Here is a 27,906-nt window from a genome sequence, read left to right as displayed (position 1 = left end):
GCCTCCTGTCAACCAGCAGCCCCAGACACCTTTCTGCAAGGCTGCTCTTCAGCCCCTCTTCTCCCAATTTAAGCTTGTGTCAGGCGTTACTTCATCCCAGGTGCAGAATCCGGCATTTGTTCTTGTTCAATTTCATGCCATTGATGACTGTCCAATGCTCCAATCTGTCTAGATCCCTCTGCAAGGCCTCTTGTCCCTCGAGAGAGTCAACAGCACCTCCCGGTTTAGTATCATCAGCAAACTTGCTAAGGGTGCATTCAACTCCTGCATCCAGATCATTGGTAAAAGGTTTGAACAGAACTGGCCCTAGAACTGAACCCTGGGGAACACCGCTGGCGACTGGTTGCCAGCCAGATGTAGCCCCATTCACTGCAACCTGTTGAGCCCTGCCATTCAGCCAGTTCTTCACCCAGCGCACTGTTAGTCTATGTAATAAAGGAAGCAATTCTCAACAGAGCTGTATGGATTATATCCCTTCAAGTTAAATGAATTAATTCCTTCTAATCCAAAATGACAGTGTATATGGCACTCCGAGCATGTCCTGTTGCACAGAATCTCCTTTAATATACAATATGCGGAGGGCATGTGCCCACATTACAGATGTCTGGGACAAATTAAAGTTACTGAAGAAAAATGTGCCAAAGAAACCTGGGTGGAGGTGGAGGCAATAAGCTCTAATACAAGATTAAAAAACAAAATATAAAAAAAAGCATTAAATTAAAACTTACCTGCCTGTTTACACAGACAAAATAAATTTCAGCATCATATAGATAACATAACCACAATACACAACATATACGGCTTTAATCCATCTTTTAGGCCTATGAAATAGGAGTATAGAGGAAAGAAGAACTAGTTGCATATATTTTCTCATTTTTGTCAAATAGATGCAATAGCATTAGAAAATACAATTTATGTCATATCCCATATGGTGAGTGCTCACATAAGAGTGTTAAGTACTCTGGTGAATGTACATTGTCTTAATAATTTGCCTTTTTTCCTATTACATAGCTCTCTTACAGCTACATAGATGTGAATCCGTTCAGTCACCTTGTTTTTTATTATAGGCTGAATGTTACCAGTGGGAGAACACCGCTGGTAAGTGAACTTTATATCCATTATATTTTAAAGTTCAGGACAAAATTGTTTTCTCTGCCAGCATGCCCCAATCATTACGTTTCATGGTTGCAGTATTTAGGAAAGACTGGAAATATGAGACCTGTGGAAGAAGCCAACATATAATCAAAAGTCGTAAGTCTTTCAAAGGCTCTGTGAGCTGTACACCAATTACATCTGCACCCAGAAATAACTCCTGAATTAAGTATAATCACATTCCTGCCTGGACTGGTGTCTTTGGCCCATAGCTATTGCTAGTTAAGTAGCTAAAAGCAGCAATGAAGTGGAAATCAGCTATTATCCCAGTATGATGAGTACACCAATATGCAGTCCTTCCTCCCCAAAGTGGTGGTTCAAATGCCCTGGTCACTGGGAGCAGGATTTATTTCTTTTTACAAGATAGGAGGTGGTAATGGTTACACCATTCAAATGTAAAAGTAAATTTTGAACTACTAAATACTCTTCAGGCAGAGACATTAAGCACTAGAAGACAGAAATTTCCTAAATTATGATTGAGTTTTCAGACTTACCTCTTGACTTTTTAAAGAGCCTCTACAAATGGATTCTCTTAATATCTCTGTGTAATTATCAGTCAATATACTACAAAGTGTACCATGAATTGGAATGCTTAAATTTTGTCTTGCATATATTAGGTTCCATATTTTACGGTACTTTTCATTACTGATCATTAATTCTCATTAATTACAGTAACTTTAGAAAAATCATATGACAAAGCTCCTGAAAATAGAACTCAAGTCTTCAAAAAAGAGCAGAGCACTTTTACTGAGAACATGCTTTACTGTAAATAAGACAACATTTGTTTAATTCATTCATCTTGAGTTTAAAAATTATCCATAACTTTCTAAGGCATTTATCTTCAACAATGTAATCGCCATGAATCATCAGAGCATGTAAATTCCCTGAATGTACCCAATATTTGAAATCTTGTTTATAAAGAAATAATTATTTTTTTTCCTGTCTTTGATACCACAGATAATTATAATTACACATAAATACTGCTCAAAGATGAGCAGATAAAAATGCAATATAATACCAGGGCTTAGCTTTCTTTTCACTTACAATAATTTCCTTCATACAACACTTTGTAAAAAAAAAAGTTAGTATTTTAAACACAAAATATTCAGATTTCTGAATTTTCTGAATCACCTTTGCTTATAAATTATAGCACTGAAACTACCCAATTTTTCTCTCACTACAGTTTAACACCAAATAACCTCCATGGGTATCAAGATTGTTATGTTCTATAACAGTATATAATACACATTCATATGTGATATGCAGGTGTAATATATAACTATGTTATGGAAGTATAATATATTATTATATTTCATTAGAACTGGTGGCCAGTATAATATTGGGTCAGAGTCAGATAAAACTTACACTTATAATTTCAAAATTAAAGCATTTTGATTTATGTCTGGGTACACCTGGGGAAAAGAATACCAATCTCTGAAAATATCTGAAAATTAGAACTATACGCTATGCCTCGTAATATAGCAACTGACTGCAAACTTCCCTCATTAAAAAACAACAACCAAGACTTGAGGACGTCTGACAGAAAAACCTTGAAAGTAAATGCAAATTCATGGAAATGGTAACAGATTGCCACATGGAGGTTGGTGGTGGGTGATGCTGCTCTGAGTGATGAACCATCTGGCAGTGAGAATTTAAAAGTCATATTAAAGTAGTAAACGTGGTATTGCTTGCTTTCTTTAAGTCAACTGGAAGGAAGGTTCCAAGGTATCTCCACATCAGCCAGCATTTTGAAAGACTTAAAATAGGTCAGAATAATGACTCTTAGAAGGTGAATGGCTTCATAGGAAGACACCAAGTGTTTTCTATTAAATTCTGAGCTACTCCTCCAATTTCTCCTGTTTTCCCCCAGTAGTATTCTCTACAGTGTCGGTATTACAGAAGTACTTGAAGGACAGGTTAAAATGGTATCTTCCAATCTAACATCGCCATGCAGCTATACCAAAGTTACACTTCACCCATGTATTCTCACAACACTCTTTTAGAGCTGGTGAAAGCTAGAGCATGGTACCTGCACCTATAAGGAGCAAAAGGACACGTCAACGTTTTCTGATCTTTTGTTCTCAGGAAATCCAAGCAAAAATGAGGAGTAGAAGGGTAGGCTATTAAACTGTGCATTCAGTTTTGAGATAAAACAACTATTAAATCATACAGTGGGGACATTGATTTGTGAGTAGTCAGGAAGTAAAAATTCCCTTTCAGGAATAACAACACTAGTCCTTATTGTAACGATCTCGGAAGGTAGCAAAGGGAAATACTACCAACACAAAAATGTATGCCCCATATTTATCTTCTCTATTCCCCTAAGTACGAATAAATGTGAAAACTATAATGTTTGCCAAAACATCCTCCTTTGCCAAATTTACCGATCCCTAAAGTGTTCCCCACTGGGAGGTGAAGGCCAGATTTTAAAATGCAGGCATATTCAAAGGAAACAACAGAACTATACAGTCTTCATTTATTCACATAAACACCTGGCTTGCACATACAAAATAGTAAGTGGTGCATTCACATGATCAAGTATGTAACTCACTATATCATTAAGGAAATATCTGAGAGAACTGTGTAGAAAGAGATCACTTTTGCAAAGAGTTTTTTGTTTTTCTAAATGAAGTATTCTAAGCACTTCCATAAAAACTTATATCCCAAGAGACAAACCATACATGAAACTAAAAGAGTTTCTAATCAGTACTTCGTCTCAGACCGGAATTCAATCTGACCTATTATTTTGAAGTTTCAACTGAACTTAACCAGAACTGAAACATAACAAGTACTACAGAACTTCTGAAATTCAGAATACTGGGTTGACTCACCATTGACACCAACTAGCAAGGATCAATTTAAGGAGGGGAACTGTCTGCACCAGCTGGTGCTTGCACAGTTCATTGTAGTCTTTTCCTGTCACCTCCTTCCTCAACTCATTCCCCATGTTTTCTCATCAGCATGGTCCTTCAGTACAAGCCTTCTCTTCTCCACCCTGACACTATGCCGTTTGCTGTGAACCGCCCGTTTCTTAGTCAAAGCTGTTACATTTTGCACCTGCCTAAGGTGAGCTTTGAGCCTGAACGATGACTCCTGTTCTCCAGCAGTGTAGTCCTGTGTGTTGTAGGTCTTATTTTAATTTCTCTGCTACCAGCACAACTCCTTCTGATCCCTGGCACAGCACAGATACCACTGATGTTTCCAGGGCAGTGCCCCCCAGCTGTTTTGCTTTAGCTTCTCAACCTCTTAAGATTCAGGTGGCTGAGAAGACAACATAGGATTGTGCTGGGAGCCCAGATGACAGTTAGATTCTGGCTGAGGAATGAGACCTGAAAGCTAAGAATTCTCCCTATATGAAACCCATATTTGAGGCATGCCCCCATCATATGAACTTTTTCCATATTTACAAGGTGTGTTTTCCAGGGAGACAAGTTCACTGACCATTTCAGTAATCCAAAATGGTTTAAACTATGTGACACTGAAATAACATACTGCATGGACAGTAAAGCTAGGAAGAAATGGCTGCATGGCATCACCAGAACTTAACCTGGCTCAAAAGAAAAATCACTAGTTCAACTCCAGCTGAAAATTGTACTACCCAGTTCTTTGAGAAAAAGAAAGCAATTCCCAAATATAACTCAGCAAATTACAGGACAGTTTTCATCATCGATTTACTCATACAGGAATCTAAATCTCATAGTCAAAGCAATGCATCTTAATTTTTTAGCGCTAAACTTGTAATTTCTTTAGAATACTATCAAATTGCTATGAGTTTATACAAGCTTGTATATGTCTGTGTTCATGGGCTAGGAATAGCAGATGTGTGCATGCAGTTGTGCTTTCAGTATGTGCAAGTTGGACAACTGGAATTGGGTATTTGTGCATGATCAGCTTTCAAATTTTGTTTGCCCCACATGTTTGTTTGTAAATCGTACTGCCTCTCTTCACAAATGTGCCTGATTTTATGTTCCTTGTGATGTTTCTAAAAACAGCTTGCAAAGAATATTAAAAAGCTTGTTCTAATCTGCAAGCCTCTGCCTCATCTCTGCATCCAGTTCAAAACCCATGAGGAACACTCCACTTACACACAAATCAATATAAATTTTTTATTGGCCTGCCACAGGCACAATCTCTAAACAACTTTAACTTAAAGCAATGAACTGACACCAAATTTTAAAATTCATTAAGTTATCAATCCTTTTTAATAGAACAATTACCTGCTTTTTATATGGGTAAACTGTTTTTATTTACTGCTATGGTCAGTCTAGTTTCAGACAGCCTAAGAAACAGGGATTCTATGTCTTCTTAGAGGACTCTGTTCCACACCTTAACAGACACTGTGTCAGGAAGATTTTTCTAATCTGGTCTTGACTCAGTGCCTAATGTTTTCAATAGACCTAAGCTAGTTCACATCTGTTCTGTCTTGGTTTAAACCTTTTGCACACAGTGATAGGATGGACAAGCTAGTTTTATTTGAAAAAAAAAAAGTTTATATTTAACAAAACAATATTTGCAAGTTTGGATCAAATTTGGTGAATAATATCAGCTAAATAAAAATCTGGGGGAAAAAAAATCACGTGTAGTCATAAAACATTTGGAAAAACTCTTGGGAATTTCCCACCTTCCCAGAACTCCAAAAGAGCTCCAGAATAGTTAGCAAAATGGCAGGGGGCAAAAGAGGTGCCAGCAATGCTTTGTTTTTGATAGCCCAAATTATTAAGGCATCATTTGGAATATTCAAGACTCGGGTCCAAATCACCATGCTTGTTTTGAAGCAGGGCTTTTATGCAAGGAAGATCTGCTGGTAAATGTACCAACACTAATAGGAGGCCCAAGTTTTAGAATACGTGAAGAGGTTGATTCAGATTTACCCAATCAAATTGTGTCTTCATTGACCACATAAAGGGATCTAGAGAGATAAGAAGCATCAAAAACATTGCTCTCTTTTCTATTCATATTAGGAAAAAAAAGTATCTGAAGAAAAATAACCTGAAACACAGGCACTTAAATGGAAGTATATATCTGGAAATCGTCATGCTGACACAGTCTTCAGGATTAAATTGGCAAGCAAATTAGCCATGAGCTTGAAATGCAGCCTGACAGCTAAATAGATCAATGTAATTCCTACTGCATGGGCAGACACCTCATATCTATAAGTTAGGCAATACTGGTCTTTTTAAAAGATATTTTGATGCAACATGGGATTAATTTCTGGACAGAATGTTACTAGAAAGAGCTGTGGGAAGTACAAGGAAGAGGAGGAAAAATAATTGCAAGTTCGCAGTGACTAAGAGAACTTAAATATGCCCTACTTCAGAACTTACAGATAGAAAAGTTAAATATATGTAAATTTACTAACCCACAACAGGTACATGTTATATACTAGCGGTAGGCTCTTAATCAACTGAACAGTAGAGTTAACTGTATAAGCCTTATTTTGCACCTCATTTCTACCTGTCTTGGTTTTGGCTGGGATAGAGTTAATTTTCTTCCTAGTAGCTAGTACAGTGCTGTGTTTTGGATTTAGCATGAGAATAATATGATAACACACTGATGTTTTAGTTGTTGCTAAGCAGTGTTTACACGGATTATAGCCAGGACAGCTGACCCAAACTGGCAAAAGGGATATTCCATATCATATGACATCATGCTCGGTATATATAAGCTGGGGGGAGTTGGCCGGGGGCAGTGATCTCTGCTCGTGGACTGACTGGGCATCAGTTGACGAGCAGTGAGCGGTTGCATCACTTCTCCCCACCCCCTGGGTTTTGTTTTTCTCTCTCTCTGTCTCATCACAAGTATTAAACTGTTCTTATCACAACCCATGAGTTTTTCTTACTTTTGCTCTTCTGATTCTCCCCCATTCCACCGGGGGGGCCGGGGGGGGAGGAGGGAGAGCGAGTGGCTGTGTGGTGCTTAGTTGCCGTGGGGTGAAATTCTCTCCCCCATTCCACCGGGGGGGCGGGGGGGGAGGAGGGAGAGCGAGTGGCTGTGTGGTGCTTAGTTGCCGACTGGGGTTAAACCATGACGCTACCCAATCCCATAGCATCAAATTTAATGTATTGTCATTATTATAATTTGGAAAAAATGAGCATATTTATGCTCTGTAGTTACTTGGGAGTTCTATTATCCCAATTTTCTGGATGAAGAAGTGAGAAATGTAACTTCATAGGCTAAGGGACTTGCCCAGAGTCAGGCAGGAGGTTTGTGATGCACTCTATACAACTGCAAATTTCTCCTGTAAATATGCAGTACACAGACTGCAATAAAAAAGACAGAGTTACAAAGCTGCTGCACTTTGCTTACACAACGGAGCTGAAAAGACCTGGGCAAATTACCCTACATAGTTTGTCAAAAAGTCATTTAGATGTGACTTCTCTCATGTAAATACTTTCATGGGGAGAAAACAAAAGTAGTTAAAGCTCATGAAAGACAAGAAAAAAATAATTGTTGCTCTATAAAACTAGGTAACATTGAATTAGAATCATGGCATGGGTTTTTTAACAATGAACCTGATCAGGCATTTAAAGAGGCAGATGAGTTTTCCATCTCTTGAGGACTTCTGAATAAGACAAACTGTAGTCAAACACACATGAAAGGAGTAAATTGATGAAATTCTATGGCCAGTGCTGTAAGAATGCAAACTACATGATCTAATGGCCACTGCTGACCATAAAATTGTTCAGTCTAGGTTCACAGAAAACAGTTTAAGTCCAATCATTCTTTCTATTCACAGGGAGGCAGGGCTTGGGTCAAGACGACATTGCGGAAACACAAATGAGGATTAGTATACTCAGTATCCTAGGGATTAAGTAAAATTGTCTAAATGTTTAAAACATATTTTTACATTTAATGAAACCAAACTTTTTTAGCTGACAGTAGATTCCTTTTCTTATCCAGTAATTATTAAAGATCATAAAGATATACTTACAATTTATGGGTGTTGAAGTAATTTGGCTGTTTTACAACGCACCCGAGGCATGCAGATATATCTTTACAATCACACACCCTGAACTGTATGAGCACCTGGCTGTACTTGTTACAGAGTGAGGGTTAAGAAAGTACTTTCTAAGTTACTGTTACTTACATAGAAAGAAGTGGGAAACACATTTAAACTGAACAAAAAGAAATAGTTTTAAAGAAAGCTGAATTCTAGGACTGTCACCATTGGTGGGAAATCAATGAGTTTATTTGGCTATTCAGTTAATACTTCAACTTTTTTTTTCCCCCTATGTAACAGAAATGTGACACTGTTTAGTTTACTCTCCATAAGAAACTATTATGTCCAGTTTAAAGGAAATCCCAGTATATCTTAGGACACATGGAGGAAAATATAAAGAAAATATTCTCCAGTAAGTAGAAGTAAAATTACCAATCAACATTCAGCAAAACTTCAGCCACCATTTTACTTGACTTAATAGGTATAGAGTAGGAAAATGTCCCCACTTGTCCACTGAAATATTTATATTTCCCCTCCCAATATGGTAGTGTCAGGTCCTGGAAAGAAACACGTGAGGCAAGAAAAACAACTTTGATTGCCACAACTTAAAGAAAGACGGAAAAATCTAGGGTCTGCTGAGAGGAGAGTCCATTCAGCTCAGACACCCTGAACAACAGCCCTGGAGAACCGCTGCCTGAGTAACACACAGTGCTCTTGGTCCCAGCCGGAACCGTTACTCAGTTACTCAGCCTGATGGAAAAGACTTCCACTATTTCTTAATTTCACCCAACAACTGAAGTCCCAGAACTAGGTAAGAGACAGCTGGCTTTTCTTCCTTAAAACATTAACTTTAAAAGTATCAACTGTGGCACTAAGACCTTTCCAAGAGGTATAGAAAAATTTAAAATATATAGTAGAGAAATACTCTGGAAGCATATGACAGAAGAGAAAAAATATGAAAAGGTTTGTTGTTTATCTTTTACTTTAAAAGGAATCTTAAAAGATTCCAAATTAAAGTATCATTCATTAAAAACATAGACTAGCCTTTTCTACATAATCCTGAAGCTTATAATATATTCCTTGCCATTCCCACCACCTCTTTTCTGCTTTTGCAATCAGCACAAATATATTGTTTATATATTTATTAAGTTTTTTTAAAGTATTTTGAGGATAGCTAAGTGAGCTGTCATACATCATTTCTGCTGAGTTCCTGTAATGGTCCTGAATTCCTCAAAATTGAAATCAGCTCTGTGAATGTAAAAGACATAAACAGTCAGCCCTGATGACTAAAAAAGGCGAATGAGGTAACGGTAATGCCGGTGAAGCTGTTTGTCTCCAATGTACCATAAATAGTGAAGTGAAATTAAAATTTTTCAATCAACATCAGTTATGCACATGCATGCACGCACACACGCGCATATGAAAAAACCGCCTGATGAGAAGCAGACAGGATCAGAAGTTCAAGCAGAGGTTCTTGCAAAAAAAAAAAAAAATTGTTGGGATTTTTTATGTTGTTGTTGTTGTTCCTATATTGTGGGATCTCCTAGCTGCAGGAAACGATGGATTGGAGTACAGACTTCCTTAATTTCCTGCAAACTTCCCCCATGCAGAAGTCACTTTTCTCTGCCATATATCTAGTCCTACTAAAGCTTCCCCCACTACACTTACATTAAATGGTGAAAAAAAGATAGCAGGTATCCCTACCAGCCATATCTGCTCCCTGTATTGAAATATACTATATCAAACACATAGATACCCCACTGTTATTTCCACAACTATAACTGGTCTTCCCCATACATGGAGAAAGTAAGTATAAATACCTACCTACATAATAAATAGGAATACATATTTAAAATAATACACAGTGTTTCTCCAAGAACCTTCTTCCCTTAGGAATCAAAGTATTTTTCAACTATTAATTACGATCTGTGAAACTGCAAATGATTAGTAAGGTGGGACACAGAGTGATTTGTCCAAGGTGAAGGAAATCTGTGGCACAGTAAGGAATTCCTATTAGATTTCTTGCCTCTTCGTCTTGTTCCTTAAAACCATTCTTCTAAGAGATTGATCGCAATTAGTCTCCATGGAACCACGACACCATTTAATGAATCATACAACAGGAAAAGCCTATCTCTGGAAAAAAAAGTCTTTCCTGTTTCAGTAGTATATTTGTAATGCATAGTGACAGGAGAAGACCGGAAAAAGGGACATTTCTCCTGAGTGGGTTGATTAATTAACATAGATTGCCTGAATTCAGTCCAAGAAATCTATGCCAAGGAGGAATCCTGTACTGCCTTTCCTAACTGAGCTTGGAGCAGTCCCCCAAACACATTATCTCAAGAGCACAGAAGGAAATCACAAAGCCAGGTATGAAATTGGCCTTTCTGAGCAATAAAGACATCCTTGATGCAGATCATGGGCCAAAGGACAGAAATAGTGTTTATCAACTCAGGAAATAGGGATGAGGAGAACGTACAATATAAACATTATCAAAACTAAGAATAGTTGTTTTGTCTGGAAGAGGTGTTTTACACAATTTCTACAGTTATATTGTTTCCTGTTTGATGAGAGATGATTCCGAAGTGTAGGCTTATATCCAAATCCCCAATTCGCTAAGGCTTAGAAGGGGTCAGAAATGAGGTTTATTTCACAGAGGTTCCTGCTAGTTAATAAATTCTACAAAGGTTGGTTTGTTAGGGACAGCTGAATGCTTTGTGGTTTTTCCTTTAAAAAAAATAAAATCATATTACAAACACTCTTTTGACTATCAAAAACAACTGGCAGCTTTTAAAAGTTAACATTAGACACTAGATAATACAGAAGGTGGGAATATTATTATTTGAGTTTCCGGAACCATCTAAAATAGATGATAATGGAAAAGGTTTGGGCGAGATTGCATTGCACCCATTAGCTTTTTCTACATAAGCAGTATGGGTTGGTATCCATTATGCTCCATATTGAAACTCAGAATAAATTACTCAGTGGCTCCCAGAAACCCACATGCTACCGCTCTTCGGAAAAGTCCATTACTCTTTGGCAAAGTAGTTCAAGACTAACCCAGATGCTAAAGCTTCTTGAAATTTTGTCCCTTCACTTAACTGCATTGTCTCTGTGCCATCCAGCATCATCTGCAATCTGGCACTCTATAAAACATCTCTCCCCTATCATTTTTTGCCCTCAAAAGTACTTTCTGTGCTCCACATTTCCCATTTTCTTAAAACTATGTCATTTCTCCTCCAGATCTCTATGGAAAGGGCTAAGCACAGCAGAGCTGAGTGAGAAGATACTGAGGTTAATCACAGAATAAGAACATAATCCAAGTTGGAAAGGACCTCAGGAGGTCTCCAGTCCAAGCTCTTGCTCAAATCAGGGTCAGGTCTGAGGTCAGACCAGGTTGCTCATGGCTTTATCTAGTTGTTTCTTGAAAACCTCCAAGAACAGAGCCTGCACAACCTCTCTGGGCAACCTGCTCCACTGCCTGGCTGTTGTCATGATGAAAAAGACTTTCCCGATATCCAGTCTGAATCTCTCTTGTCTCTCATCCTCCCACCATGCACTGCAGTGAAGAGTCTGGCTCTTCATGTTGATAACCTCCCTGTAGGTGCTGCGGGGCTGCTGCCAGACCCCCATGAGGCTGTCTTTTCCCCAGGCTGAACCAGCCCCTGTTTCTCAGCCTCTCCAGCTGAAGTGCTCCAGCTCCTGATCATCTTCAGAGTCCTCCCCTGAACTGAAGACGATTAAGCTGACTTCAGATATAGAGCCAGAAGAGATTCATCAGTACAGCCCTGCAATCAGATGAACCAGTCCTGCGAAGAATGAGTGCGGTACAGTGCCAGGCCCTTGGGACTCAAGCGAGGATCTCTCACAGTATTGCACCTTCTGTACATATGATACGTCAAGTACATGTATATGACAAGTCAGCTCTAGAATAACTTCACGACATGAATATACTAAACGGTATATGTGAAATATTATCCTAATGAAATCACTCAACTACCACAGAACGACATCTTTCTTTAAAATAGTCTTACAATCTTTTAAACAGTCACTCTTAGTCAGACATGATGAACACCCTTTTTCACATCCATTCTTGAATCTAAGATATCTTGCTAATAGTAACAGCGGTGTATATGAGCAAAGACATCTTTGAATGACTCCTTGAAGCAAGAGATATCAAAATACAAGGTCTGTATCTCTCCTACCATCAGTACACATTTTGTAAAGAAAAATGAATAGAAATATATTTTTTATAATGTGACTTCTCCCACTCCAGTTCCACCAGTACCTTACAATGTGCTTATCGGCACACATTATATCTCAGGCTGGGAATTATAAAAAAGGGGGAAAGCATTGACTAGGTGTGGAAAGAACCAAATTCAATAACCATGTCAAAAGATATTTAAGCAAAGGAGGGGTATGAATCACCAAGTCCAACGTTAAAAATGTAGCCTACATTAAAGTCAATGGCAAAATCCCTCAGAATTTCAAGATGCAAGATCTACAAGTGAGGATTCATATACAGATTTGAACCCACTCTCAAAGTGGGGACACGCCTGGAGAAGGACTACTCCAAACCAATATGCTGGACACAGAGGCCAACTGTGATACTTAGAGCTGAAATCTGCCAGCATGCTCTCACTCAATAAGTGTATGTCACTGCACTCACAACTTTACTTGGCAGCACAAGTCTGACCTCTGTCAAGATCCTCAAGTGTGATGTCCAATTCAATTACTAAAAGATACATTAAAATCTGGCTTATATGGTTAAGAAGTAACGGTCACCCATTTTTATTTTGGGATCAGTCTCTCCCCAGTCTCTTTAAGGAGAGACATTTTTAGTCTATTCAGTTTCAACATTCACATTAATATCTTTATTAAGCAACCTTGAGCCAGAAACTGAGAGCTTAGTAAAGTTGTTCTCTACCAAATATAATATATTCAAATAGAATCACACTGGGAAAAAAAAAGTTGTTACTATTTTAAATAGTCATTGAGAAACAGTTTATCTACCGGAGGTCTTCTCTGCACACTCTTCCCTGTACTCTTCAGATATATCATTGACCAGGACGATTCTAGGGTACTTCCATTACCTACCATCAACAGTGGCCAAACCCACGTATGCACTTTAATTTTGGGACAGAGTAATGCACTGTCTTTCCAGTACTATCAGTAGGTCCATTCTGCTCACGCTGAATGAGTGTCCACCATCCTTCCCTCCCCTGTCTCTCTCCTTCTTATCCTCCCATGCCAGGAAAGGAAGGAATTCTCCTTTTCCTGCTCAAATATCCAATAATTATTTCAGCCATCTGCTTCAATACAAGAAACGCTTCATAGAAGCCCATCTAAATGGCAAACCATTAGAGATTAAGATGATTTATTTTAGTTTAGTGCAGTGTCACTGGTTTAATAAAACAAAAAATAACTAAGGATTTGGGAAGTACTATGGCTTACCCATGTAAAAACTCACTCTCTTGCCAATACATTCTATCGCTGCTGACAGACATTAGAACATTCCTTTCATCTCCTTCCTCTTCTTGCAGTTTAACCTATCCCCTTAAGGAGTATTTGCTTTCTTTAAGATAGATTATACATTGTATGCAACATGAAAACCTTACACACTTTCTCTACCATCTGCAAGACTTTTCTGCCCACTTCTTTAGAAAGAATTAAATCAAAACCCTTATTAGTCTTTTCATTTTGGATAAATAAAACAGGATTACTCTTCTGTTAGAAACTAAAACAAAAGGATTACTATTTCCAGATATGTGCTTCTAAATTAGAGAAGCATTTTTGAATACAATCAACCAAACATCCAAGCCTAGTGGGACCAAATGTGGAATGCAAACTGTGATAAAGAGCAAATATGAAGCATACACATACACGCACACAAAACACCCCCTCTATTCATGCAGAAAACATGATCTAATATGGGATTGATTTCTTTCAAATAATTCTTTCTGCATCCCAGTGTGATTCCAGGATGTGCAAATTAAGATAAATTTTATGGGTCAAATTCTTCTTACCACTACATGTGCTCAAGTCAACTGAAATTGATGACAACTGGATGCTGTGTCAGAGGATGGAATTTGGCACAGAAAATCACAATGTAAGGAGAAGATGTTATAAAAATAAAAATGACATGGTGCTTTGAATGAGGGAGGAAACAATTCTCAATGTGGCTTGGGAGAGAGAAAAGCACAGAGAAGCAGAAAAAGTTGACCCAATAGCTAGTAGATTATCAGATAAGGCTCAGTTGTCAAAACAGAGCCAGCTGCAAGGATCTGAATGAGAATTTTCATAATGGCTCTAGAGGAACCTAACCCCATTCCATAACTAACTGTAATGGAAGTAAAGCTACACCAGCTCCAAGTCCTGATCCACTTAGAGCTTAAAAGAGGAGAGACTAGTTTATTACTTCTGTATTCTTTGGAAATCCAAAATAGCTATTTAAGACTTCATCATTGCAGGGCTTCATGTCTAATCTCATTAAACAAAATAGTGTGATGAAACCTTCAGTACGAACTTCCCCCATCTTTCTTCTTTTTTTTGTTTTTTACAACAGAAATGTCCCTAAAAGAAGCCTGTGTAACTTGCAAAATAGACCTAAATCAAAAACAGATTCACATAGTCGTGTAGATGATTTAGCAGTAATATTTCTAGCAGTGGGAGTTTGCAAATATTATCAAATCCATGTTCATGTTTTATGACAACTGACCGATGAAAACCAGAAGCTATTCTGACACACATTTTAACCCATTTTTCTGCTACTGGAATGAATATGAGCACAAATGTCTTCCTGGTTAAACTTTTGTTCATTTGAGTGAAATGTGAAGATGTGTCATGTCCTCAGCTGAGTTCCAGAACTACTCAGGATGTCATGTAGCATTTAATTTCAAGCTCCATTTAGAAAAAAGAATTAAACATCTAACCTGGAACAGCTATCCTCCCAGCTGTTGGATGATTCATTTCCATCACAAGTCCATTGTGCAGCACCTAGAAAAAAAAACCCAAAACATGTACGTAATAAAAAATATAATCAGTTCCTAAACTCAAGAGGAAGAGAGAGATAAATATTATCATGTTCTTTCACAGAAAATCTGAAAATACAGGGAGCTACAATTCAAGTAATTTGTTTAATTTGTAAAACGAAACCCCTGATGTTTGACACTACTCTCCATTTTATGCATCTAAATAAATGCTTTAGCAAGACTTTACAAGTCTAACTTAGCTTTAAACTCTTATATCCAACATCAAACATAAGAAACTGAGCTGCAAGCATGTCATGCTTTCAACCACCAACAGACAACTAGTACCAGCTTGGAATGAGAATTAAAACCTTCACCCACTTTCACTTTCAATCTGCAATATGTATTGAAGGCCTATACACAAATTATGCTCTAGTGTGTTTTTTCACTGCTACTCAGTTGCTTTTGAGCTCGTGATGGATCACACTATGAAATGCTGTCTTAATAGTTCTTAAAAACATTCAGGAAAGATGCCATAATTTTGATGCTATTTCTGTTCTTTCAAGTGGGTATGCCATGCTTTAGCTCTGTGTATATCTGTATGGGATGATTATTCATCACAATTTCCAGTTCCTTGTTATTAACCTCAACCAGAAAACAATGTATGATACCAAAATTCTCAAGTAACAGAGAAAAAGAAATTCGTAATAGCAAACTCACTCCTATTGTTAATAGAATTCTGCATCCATAGCCAATGAGTAATCTTTATCATTTCCTTACCTATTATTCTGCCTTCCTTCTAACACTGTTATCCTAATCACATAACCAGAATTCTTAAAAATTATTTATTTTGTTATTGAAGTATCCTCTACAAATAAAAAGTCTCCCATTAACCAATTATTTTCATATCCAATATAACCATAAATCTGAAATAAAATAGAGTGCCTTGCCAAATGTATCAGCTATAGAAATGAAAGATGGGCAAAGACTGTTAAGTGATCATGTAATACATCTACCTATTCACCTTACACTGTGAACAACACTAGCAACCTTGACTATTAATGACAGGTGTTGGTCTAATTATTCTTGAAAATTTCCAGTTAAGATGACGACAATTTTCTTATGTAGTCTGCACCATATTCTCTATTTTTATTGTTAGAAATTTTTCTCCTAATACATAATCTAATGTTGCTTTGTATGAAACCTCTTTATTCTTGTCTTTTCCCCAACTAGACACAGAAAACCAATCACTAGCATCTTTATAACATACTTTTACATACTGGAAGATTGTAATCACATCCTCCCTCAGTCTGCTCTTTTCTAGACTAAACAAAACTAATTCCTTTAGCCATTCTTTCCAGGTCAAATTTTGTGAACCTTTTATCTGTGTAGAATAGCATGCTTAAGAAATTCCCATTCCTGAACAGGTGGTGTCAAAAGGTCAGGTCAGCTTTCTCTTAGTTTGTGGGGTGAGCCTATTTAGCTGACATTTAGAAATCCAGATATTTCCGATAATAGATGCTGGTGGAAGAATGTCTGTTCACTGGTCTAATTGTTTGGCGCTGTACCAAATCATTAGTTCTATTTCTCTTTCGGAAGGTTAATGCCAGTTTTGGTAGACATTCAAGTGAGAAATTCAGAATTTTTTTCCAAATGACAGAATTGGAAAATATAATTGCTTGTTTTAACTCATAGTTAGAATCTTTCCAGTTATGCCCTTAATCAAACAGTATTGAAAGTTTGGCCTCCTTTCTCCATAACTTACTCACATAGGCTTTCTTTATGCATTTAACCAATTATTTGTGACCTAAATGCAAGAAAACACGCTTATTTCAACTTGAAATCAACAGCACACTCAGGTGCATAAGCACTTCTTTAGATGGCAAATTAAAGGCTGTACCTAAAAGTGGCACCATTTGGTTAAAGAAAAACACACAGATTCTCTAGCAGCTACGCAGGGCTCCACAAAATTCATGCCTTCCTGTGTTCTGGGTCTCTCAATTCTTATTCTGATAAGGCAGACATATTACTTTTAAAAGATTTCCTTTTGTTAGACTCAAATTCCATCTCTCTCTTCCTCACAGAATGAACTAAAAAACCTGCAGTATCTTTGAGGATCACCAGTCTAACTTCTATTCCCTTTTAAAAGAATTGCTTAAGATGCAGTCAAGCTTCCTTTCCATTTTCATGATAAGTAGGGTGTTGATTTTCTCTCTCAGATACATTACTTTCTCAAAAACGCTGCAATTGTCATTACTCTTATTACTCTTATTTTCTACAGTTATTAAGCCTATATTGGTATACTCAGTTCCATCTTTTCTTTTGAAGAAAACAACCCCCAAGCAATGACTCTGGCCAAAGACTGGGGTTTTTTCCCACATCAGCAACGCTGTTTAAAAGAACTGTGTAATTTCCTGTTTCATGCGTTCCACTATTAGGATTCCCGAAAAGAAATTGAAAAAACAACTTCACTGACTCCTCCTCACGTGTGTTCTAAAAACTATGAAGGAAACATAAGATTACTGCATCCTAACCTTTGGGAGAATGTAATGTTCACATCCATTATCATCAAAGACAAGGAAAGTCTGAGGAAAAAGAGACAGAACTTGAAAGCCTTCTCCTCCATTGTCTTGTACTGCTCAAATGGTCATGATTCTTCTGATGTGGTAGAGTCCTCTATCCCGTTTGTATTCACCTTAGCTCAGCATAAGGAACCGATGAATCAAGAGGATCATGTAAAAGATGATGGCCATCAGTAGATCCATTTTTTAATTTTTTTTTCCATATGGCTTACTTTCCAGGCTAGAAATACTCTATTACTATATTATCTGTTACCATTTGAGATTTTGTGAATCAAATTAATGTTTGGGTGGCATTTTACACTGATATTATAATGAGATCATTGCAAGGGAATCAGAAGCAGAGTCTTCTGTCTTTCAGTAATAACCTTTTCGTGCCATTTCATTTTATTCCAAATACAGTCATCTTGTAGATTAAAGAAGGAACCTCTCTTTTCTGTCTACTGGTTAATGAAAAGAAAACTTGATGTCATCATTTTGTAATCTTATCTCAACAATAGTACTAGCAATGTCCTGCTGTTATTTGTGACGTGTTCATATAGGATTTTTTTTTTTCTGTTCATACATTTTTATGTCTTTCCTCCTGACACTTAGAACTGTAAAGGAAAAGTCTCTCCTATTTGCAAGAAAGAAAAAATTACACAACATGAAACAGCAAAAAAATCTCTGCATTCTACTGAAGTCAATAGAAGATAGGGTTGCTCTGATTTGTGCCATCTGTTACAATGATTCCTGCATCAACTTTTGCTACATAATCTTTTTTAAAAAATTTGTGTTTTCTTGCAGAGTGAATTTGAAAAACTATAATTGTATATAATATACAATGCAGAATATATGTAGTTCTCTATCATTAGTTGCTACAATTCTACTCTGGGATTATTTATTGTATATGCAGACAGTATCAGATTTGCCCATGTTACAAAAAGAAAATATTGTTTGGTGATGCATAAAACCCACAGAAGTCACTGTATTTTAAATTTATTTAGCCAGCTTAGGTTATTACATGACAACTCAAACTACAGCAAATAGAACAATTCATATGATTATGTTTTCTAACCTCAGAGAATAAAAGAATTTAATTAAAAAATTACTTCAAAATTATTTTCCCAATACTATATGCAAGGAAGTCCACATAGAATCTTTTAAGCAAAGATCTTAACGTTTTACTTGTGTAATGCAAACCAAGGGTAATTTAATATATTTCATCATATATATTTCTCAGTTGTTTCATCATTTCCTCTTAGCTTGTCATGAGAAAAACTATGGAGGATACTTACAGCAGCTGTTATGAAGCTCACAGTAATTCAGATATAATAACTTCAATGATTAATTTTGCTCTTTTCCCTAACGATGTTAATAACTGCAAGTTAAAAAGTGGTTACATTTTTTATAATAGGCAGAGTTAAAATCCCTTAGCCATCTGCTTTCACAAGAAGGATCAAATATTAATTCTAGTTATTTCTTGTATTCTCACCTTGTTCAAAACAATTATTCAACCAACACTACTTTTCTGCATTAATATTTATATTACCAGTGGGCATGTTCAGTTCAAGATTGTAATTTTTCTTTCAATATTTGAGTCTCTTTTGAGTCTCACTTAAAAGCTAAGTGACATATAAGGAAGAAAATGAGAATAAAATGAACTTCAAAAGAAATACAATTATGATATAAAAATACAATGTGGCTGCAGAAACAATTTTAAATATCATCTTCATGTAAAAGACTTGCAAGGCTGAAAATCTAGATTAAGATAGGGACTTTATCTTTGACCACATGAGACTTAAGACTCATTCTTTACAAGATCATATGGTACACAGCGTGGTGCAAGACACTTTTTCAACTTTCACAGATCCTTCAAGGAAAAAGGTGAAACTCTCATTTTTCTATGACCGTACTGTTCCTTAAGGTAGTAAGACGTACAGACTATTAACATGTATGGTGGCTTTCTTTGGGACTTACGTGTGACTACCTATTTATCTACCTAAAAAACAGCTAGGAAAACTATCACCATGCAGGATACGGCTTCAGGATGATTTAAAGAAATCTGTTTTTTCTTGGACACTCCACAACTTGTAAGAATATCTGATACTTGATGATGGGTCCCTTAATTGATAAATACAATAACAATACATATACAAAAGGGTTCTTTTGATAAAAAGATTATGTAGCGAGGTAACAAAAGTTGTGAAACAGAAATTAATCATGAATATTATTATTAACAAGTATTAATCTTCCTTGCATCCCTCAAAAATGAATGGCTGTCTTACATGCTAAGGAAGTAAAATACTTTATTGTATTATTGATGCAGCAGCACAAATGGTAGGTAGGAGAATCAGAAACCTTGTTTCTGCCTTTTTTCACATGGATAATGGGGTGTTTGGCCACCTAGTAAACATCTGGCAAATTTTGCAATTATCATAAGGTTCATTTCATATCATGTTAGTTCATTTCAACTGTAATGTAACTGATTATGCACGTAGCCAACCACCCATGACAATGAGGTTTCTCTTTGAACTGCCAGCAAGGTTTCAAATCCATCTAGGTACTACCTAAGATACAATCAGCTTCCAAATCCCAATTGAAGGAGATGCTGGAATCAGAAACACATCAAACATGTCGTCAGCTCCCCCCCTCCCCAAGTTTAAAAAGTTCTATTTAATGTAGAGCCATGCATTCGAAATATGCATTTGTACAGATACCACTCTCACAGTTTCATCTAGAGTTTAGTGAAAAGGATTTTCAGGGCCACAAAGGAAATGATGTAAACATTTTCTCCATATTTTTGTAGCCACAAGATAGCTGGCTGTTGGTAAATGTAACTACTACTAGTGCCTCCAGACCACAAGAAAATAATAATACTTTTATTCCTGTACATGCTGAACATAGAGCTATGGCCATAATCACCCCCTAAAGAAGTAACAGCGCGTGTTGTGAACACAATGCCATACTGGAATCACATCCCACATCCTAAAAGCACCTCTTTCCACATAAAAAGATGTTAACTCATTTGAAATTTGAAAAGTATATTAAATGTATCCCTATCTGATGCCTGTTTCTGCTTGGTCTCATATTTCTAGAACGATGTTACGCAGCAGAATGTTTTGCATATCAGCATGTTCCTGTTGCCAATGAAAGTTGTCTTTTATCACTAATAACTTTTTTATTCTTCTTTCCAAACACAGCTGCTAACATATAGGGCTCACCTGGAGAAGGTAATATCATCTCTCTACTGTATGAGGCATGTAAGTATTGTATTAGTGAATCACATCTATTTCCACTTTACCTGCATCTGCCTCTCATATTTGAAGTATCTCACCATTTCATGCTGGAACAGTACTTAATTTAAACAAAAGTAATGTTCTTTATAAATTTTTGAATGAGTGAAATCTGGGTTTTTTTTGTTTCTGGTTGATTGTTAATTTACCTCTTTACTCTCACTCCCTTATTCTGACACACTAAATGCTGTGAGTATGTTACAATTGCTTATGTCCCTAGCACCACACCTGTGATGCTAAATGAATACAACAAAAGAAAACCACAGTTCACTGGAACGTCCTTATTCTCCATTTCTGCTTTCTGCTAGGCCTGTGTCTTACAGATTGTTTTCTCCGGTAAACTTTTCTTTGTGGGTGTGAGGTGATGGCTTTGACAAAGTCCTTCTTATGCCACAGCTACACAGCTTTTTAAACACATGCTGTAGACAAAATTTTTATTGACATCCCTAGGGATGGGGCTTTGATGCCTGAAGCATATATCTTTGGTTCAAAAAAATCCTGATCCATGTAACCACATTCAAATACTTTTTGCTTTTCTACTTGGCTGCTGTGTCTCTTGTTCTACTAAAGAAGACCTCAGCTGGATTCCATGTTGATTCTTAGGATTTAATTCCCTTACTTTTTATTTAGTATCTTTTGCCTGAAGAGTTTTTACATCCTCCAGTCTAATAGTGGTTCTATAAACTAGCTATTGGCTCTTCAATGTTGAATTTAAGTTTTACAGTGGCCAAAAAAGGCTTTAACCCAAAAAGGCCTGCCCTGATACAGGACTTCAGAGTTTCTTACCTGCACTCCTGTACATCACTTAAGTCAAGAATTGCCATTCCATTTGCATGCTCTAGAACTTAATGTTCCAAAAAGGCAATCACTCAGAGTGATGAGAAATTGCTTCCCTTATGCTCTATCCCACTGTGACATTTGACCAGCTGAAGGTAGTTGAAGTCATCCATTATTACTACCTCATTAGGCTTAGTTGATTCTTTGATCTCCTTCAACATTTTGGACTCAATATCCGTTTCCTGATCAGAAGGCTCAACAGTATAGCCCTAATGCTGCTCCCCCAGCATAATGACCTAATCTGTCCTTCCTGTTCAGTTTGTAGCCAGGTATTACACTCTCCTATTGATTTTTGTCATTCCAACATTCTTCTGTAATGGCTACTATGTCAAGATCCTCTTTCTTTGCCAAGAATTTCAAGTCACCTATTTTTTCTCTTACACATCTCATGTTGGTATACAGATATGTATAAGTTTTGTATGCATTTGGGGAAGCAGGGAGTTGGCCACGTCATTTTTTATTTAACTCTTACGTTTGACACTGTATTAGCTTTCCAGAATTTCTCAGTTGTCCCTCCTTCAGTTTTGCTGTACATTTCATTCTTGTCCCTTACACCTTTTGTATGACTGACATCATTAGCAGATGTCTTTAAATGGTGAGAGCCCTCATTTGTCAGCTTTTCCTCAACTCCTGTATGAGTAACCACACTCATTAATTTCCTACACCAGCAATCTATTTTTACTACAGTTCTAGACAACCCCTTCCACAGAGGTTCTTCCTCCTCCAAAGCTCTGTGTAAGTATCCCAATGGAAATCCTACTTCTTGTCATCCATTAACTGAAATACTGAAAATTTTAAATTATGAAACCTGCACATTAGGCTAAAAGCAGTTCAAAAGTGAGCATAAAGGTGATCAAACTTCGTCAGGTTTCCTGGATAAGTTTCCAGGATTCTTTTAGTAGTTCATAATACTGGAACAGAATATATCCACCACAGTGAGCACCCCTCGGGCACCCTATGTAAGTCTATTCTTCAAGTGCTGGCCTCACCCTCTTCCTCCCTGAGAATCTACTCAGCAAATTGTTTTTGTGGCGAACATGAACCAGGCAATTAATGGTTTTAGTAATTCAATTTCCTAAATCATCTTTCACACTCAATAACTGAAGTAAGATACGATGCTGATACTTAGAGTAGTTCTCATATTAATGTTTTACTTCCCTTAGCACCTACTGCTACAAAATAAAAATGAAAAAGTCCTTACTGCTAAATCAGCCACAGTAAAATGCACAAAAGAAAGAGCCATTAAACAATAAAAAAAATATTAAACAATGAAAGGCATTTGTGACAGAGCAGAAACACCTTTGCCATTGTCTAATCATCAAACACATACTTATTCTTGAGAAAAAGTACTAAATTCAATTTATATGTCACAGTCTAGGTAAATACGAGACAGCTGCTAAATACGTGTACATAAATCTCAAATGTTTTCATCAGATGTATTGGAAAATAATGAGAGTAAAAGAAGGTACTTTTATTCTAGTAGCTGACCCTATTCCAGTAAAAAAATAAGGTTTTTAGCACTTGTGGAGAAGCAAGTATTTCAGAGGGGTTTATTAACATATGGTATAATTAATATTTATAATGAATAGCAAGGAAATTACGAGAACAAAGATTTCTAACCCAGGCCAAAATATACAAAAATGCAAGGACACAAGCCTGTCATTAACTGCATAAATTCTCTGATTTTCAAGGTTGCAAACCTGACCCTGACTTCAGGGGGCTTTCTGGGCGCTCAAAAATCAGGCCCCTTCCCCTACCCACAGGTGCCAAAGTTTAGCTCCCTGCGGACCTCTTCCCCCACCAGTCTGGAAACGTGGCAAAGGAGACAATCTGTCCTTATTGGTTAAAAAATACATATACTTTTCAGATGTGTTTTTTTCCTGAGAACTGAAATGTGATTGTAAAACCACATTTTTGCTGGGTTTGAATGTGTAAATCCTAAATTCACGGAAATATTTAAGCAAAGATGTTTGGCTGTACTGCTATTTGGATATGAGACCTGGCTCATCCTGATAGCAAGATGGGGTGTGTCTGTATTCAAAGCACTGGCTCTGGGATCAAAGAGCCTGTCTCCAGCTGCAGCGTATCTTTCATGTGTAACACTGATAACTCCACACTGATCACCTAGAAGGTGCTATAGAAACAGACTGATTTTATTACTGCAACAGGCTGAAACACTGACTGGTTTTGCTTCTTTCAGTCAGAATTGCCAGTAATTCACTGCTAGCAATGGTGTTACAAATCACTGGTTTTCAATAATATTTTTCCTACTTTAGATTATTACAAATACTATATTCAGCATTTAAATATTATGTTTGCAGTTTCTCTGATCAAAAAGCATGGACAAGCCTAACTACAAATAATTTTTAAAAATGCAAGTGAATGTAAAAATGAAGTGTCCTGGATTGTACACGGGTTATATTATTTTGGTGTCAAGAATGTCACGTGAAAGGCTCTCATTTTATTTTATTTCATTGTGACTTATCTCTCATATTAAACAAAACCAAAATAAGTTTCCAAATGTTTTTCTTTGTGGAGACTAACTTGTAAATGCAAATGAATGTAAGTGTATTCCTATGGTGGTAATAAGCTAGGACCGTCACGCCTTCAAGCACTGTGTACCATTAAGTGGGAGACTGGTGGGGAGGAAATACTGAGAACCTTTCCACTGCCATTGTTCTCATAACAATTCTGCAGATATTTCATATGCTCATTATATTCAGGGGTCACATCCAGACTTGCCTACGGAGCTGGTGATGATAAAGAGAAAATTCTGATGGTTTCTGTGGGACTTTGTACAACTGACATTTTTCAGAAGTACCTTTTTGCCATGTGGTATAGGAATAAGTCACACGCAGTTGCAACTGTGGACTGAAAGATGTACTGAGGTGTTTGTCCAACACGTAGGAGAACTGTTATTTCAAAATGTGCAATCTTTAACAATATTGAATAGTAAGAACACTTCTACTAGTTCTATTATAGCAATCATGTTTTCTCAGATAGAGTTGCATGTTATGGCAAGAATACATTTATAGAAGGAAAAGAAATCTCAATATTCAGGAAGCCTCAAATATTCACAAACTTACTGATGGGCTAATAGTAAGCAAAGGAACCATTAACAACAGCATTGTACCATCATGCTAATATATCACTTGGTTTCTGACGGTCCTTGGGGACCTCACCTGTTTCTCCCAGTACAAAGTACATAATCAGTATAGGTTTTCCAATCTTGTACACCACACTGAGTTCCCAAGAGCCTTCTTTTAAGTACTCCATCCATCTTTCACCTGCCATGTAAGTGTTGTGGTTTATTTATACATCATTCATTGTTTCGTTAGGGCTAGTCTGTCAGCTCAGAGTACTTACCCCTTCCCAGGACTGCAGAACTTGCTCATCCACAGAGGAATGCCACTTAACATTGGCACCTGCTTAGTGTTGTAAAGTACATCCAGATGGGAGTATCTCCCTGCAGATCCTCAGCCTGCTGCAGGCAGAGATTTGCTACACCTCTCCCCGTAAGCGGTTTATTCCTGCACACTCTTGCACTGACCTTTGTAGCCCTTTAGAAAGGGAACTGTGACTGGTTTGAACTACAGCATTTTGACTTAAGTCAAAGGAGCTCTGTGGAGAAACACAGGCAGACTACACTGGTAAACAGTATGGATGCTGTTCAGTTTGAGTGTTGGGTTCTTCTTCCTCAGTGCTTTATGTCCTGGGTAGTCAAAGGAACTTTCATCAACAGAAACTCTGGCACATGGAGATCCTTCCCGATTTATACTCTGCCCCATTAACACTGGCCTTTGTAACAAAAGCATTTAAGATAAAGAACTCCTAACGGTGCATACACCAAGGAGCTGGGATTCAAGAGTGCTACTTGCAAGACGTGTATGGAGAAGCATACTTAGGTGGAGAATAAGTTCCCACTTTGTAACAGTATCTTCCACTCCTTTCTAGCAGTTCAGTACTTAACTATTTTTATCCACTTTTCCATTGTTAACATTTAATTTAATGAGTTTTATTACCCAACCATAAAATTTCTCTCCAAGTTGCAGTAAGGAAAAAAGAAATCTAAAGCCAGGCAGGTATTTCAGAGCTATGAGGGTACACATGAAAGAGGTGATTTCTTTCAGAAACTATCCTCGTTAGAAAAACCCAAAACATAGTTTTGAAAATAGTACATTTCAGAGTTACTTAGTCAATAATGTGCATTAGATGCTCTGTGAGAATTTAATGTAAGAAGCAATTAGTATTTGAATACTGTATGTATAACTGTGAGCAAAAACCAATACAGGTTTTTAAATACAATGCTTCCTATGAACTTTGCAGTGCTTCCAGACTTCTCTTGCTTTGAAGTTAATGATCCTATGAGGGACCAAGGGGGAAAAAAGAGGAAAATACTAAGGACTGAGTTTTCCACTTAAAATCTTACACCAGTTTGCACGAACAAAGGCATGAAATAGCTCACCTGGGTAAATTCACATCTTCGAAAGTTCTGAGCTATTTTGGAAGTGATACCCGACTTTAACTCCTCGACTTTGTGTTGAGGGTTTCTTCTACCTCAACAGCGGTACCTGTTATTTAATATTACATAAGTTGATACTAGGATTTGATAGCATTAAAAGCAGAATTGACAGTAATCTCTCATGACGGAAGAGTATTTTTTCCAAACATTTAAATCTAAGCAGATGTTCAAAGTAATTGGAAACGCAATTTGTACATGTCTACATACTGAAGCATTTCAGGGCCTTCATAATACCATCAATTTGCAACACTTCACTGTATCTGAGTTTATTTGAAGCAGGTTGCACAGCAATTAACATTTGCCAGAAGAACTCTCTCATGTCAAGCCATAAGCACTACTCTGAATATTCTCTTTGTATAAGACCTTTCATTCTAACTAGTGCTATTTAAGCAGACAATTAGAATGAAGGGGAATCAAACTATACAAAATGTACAGAGGTGACATCTAAAATAAAATAAAAAATATTTTTAAAAAAGGAATTGTCTTAGGCTTGCAACTGTTTCGTGAGACTAGATCCAACCTGGGTTAAATTTAAGTACAACATAAATGCATCAAAATATCATGTTTCAGGCCTTCTGATTAAAATGCCACTAGCTTATTATACAGTATGTATTTCCTACAAATGGCAAACCTATCTAATAAACACCAGTCCTGCAAAAGGATTCTTCTTCCAGAACTACTTTTGGACAATAAATCTCTTCAACTCCTTAGTATTCCATGCAGGCCACAAGAAGTTTGTGTACATAATCCCACTTGAGTATCAGAGCAAGCATCTGCTATACCATCTAGATAAAAAAATGTCGTTAAAGAATGCTGTAGCAATAAAATTGAATACAATTGGGCTGGTGAATGAAATCAGCCCATTACTATCATCGTGTGACTATATTCTGAAGTTATTTTCATTTATCTGGTTGATCACCTGCTGTTCAAGACATCAGTCGGGAGTCTAACATTAAAAAATGCTTGGTGTTTCACACCAAAAGGGAGAGTACTGTAATGTTTGATATGTTAAGCTAGTTTGAAAACAATATTGTACAACAATACAGGTGTTACATAACTGTAAGTCATATCTTTTAAGTGCACATCACTGGATACTTTTTAAAGAGAAAGAATTATTTCCTTATATCTCATTAATATATATCTATACCTTACATACAGAGGAGTGCATAAAACTAGAGTTTCTTTTTGTTATAATTAATTGCCCTATACACCTGTGTGTTCAGGTTTTTAATTTGCCTGAACATTTTTTCCCCACTAATCTGCTTAACTGAGGTCAACAAACTGCAGAGCTTGAAAGAGATATTAAAAAGGCAAGTGGTAAAAGGCCTTTTATTCCTTAACAGAGGCACATGAATGTTGAAATAAAATAAAAACTGATGTAGGCTTTCAGTCCAAAACCTAGAAGAGCCTAAGTAACTTTTAGAAGTGTTTCTTTAATATTGTGACTTCCAATTTTGCACTATTTGGGTTTTGTGCCGGAAAACAAAGTACCAAAAAAGAATGTGGATCAGAAGTCACAAAAATTGACTTACAATAAAGGGAAGGCCAAAAGAGATAACTACTTTTTCCTATGCTAAATAAGAGTCATAGAATAGAATAGAATAGAATAGAATAGAATAGAATAGAATAGAATAGT

The 27,906-nt window shown here is 36.9% G+C and overlaps 1 protein-coding gene across 1 annotated transcript in view; it reads right to left on the bottom strand.

Annotated features, from left to right (window-relative positions):
* The window catches only part of SUGCT (succinyl-CoA:glutarate-CoA transferase), a 332,361-nt gene that overhangs the window by 41,671 nt on the left and 262,784 nt on the right, over positions 1-27,906 (bottom strand). Inside the window, exon 12 of the mRNA XM_009274789.2 lies at positions 15,022-15,085. Within this exon, the coding sequence (XP_009273064.1) occupies positions 15,022-15,085 (64 nt within the window). The remainder of the gene's footprint in view (positions 1-15,021; positions 15,086-27,906) is intronic.

The sequence above is a fragment of the Aptenodytes forsteri genome, unplaced genomic scaffold, assembly GCF_000699145.1.
Source record: "Aptenodytes forsteri isolate BGI_AS27 unplaced genomic scaffold, ASM69914v1 Scaffold282, whole genome shotgun sequence".
In the NCBI taxonomy this organism is placed as follows: Eukaryota; Metazoa; Chordata; class Aves; order Sphenisciformes; family Spheniscidae; genus Aptenodytes; species Aptenodytes forsteri.
This window is presented reverse-complemented; position numbering and strand designations above follow the sequence as displayed.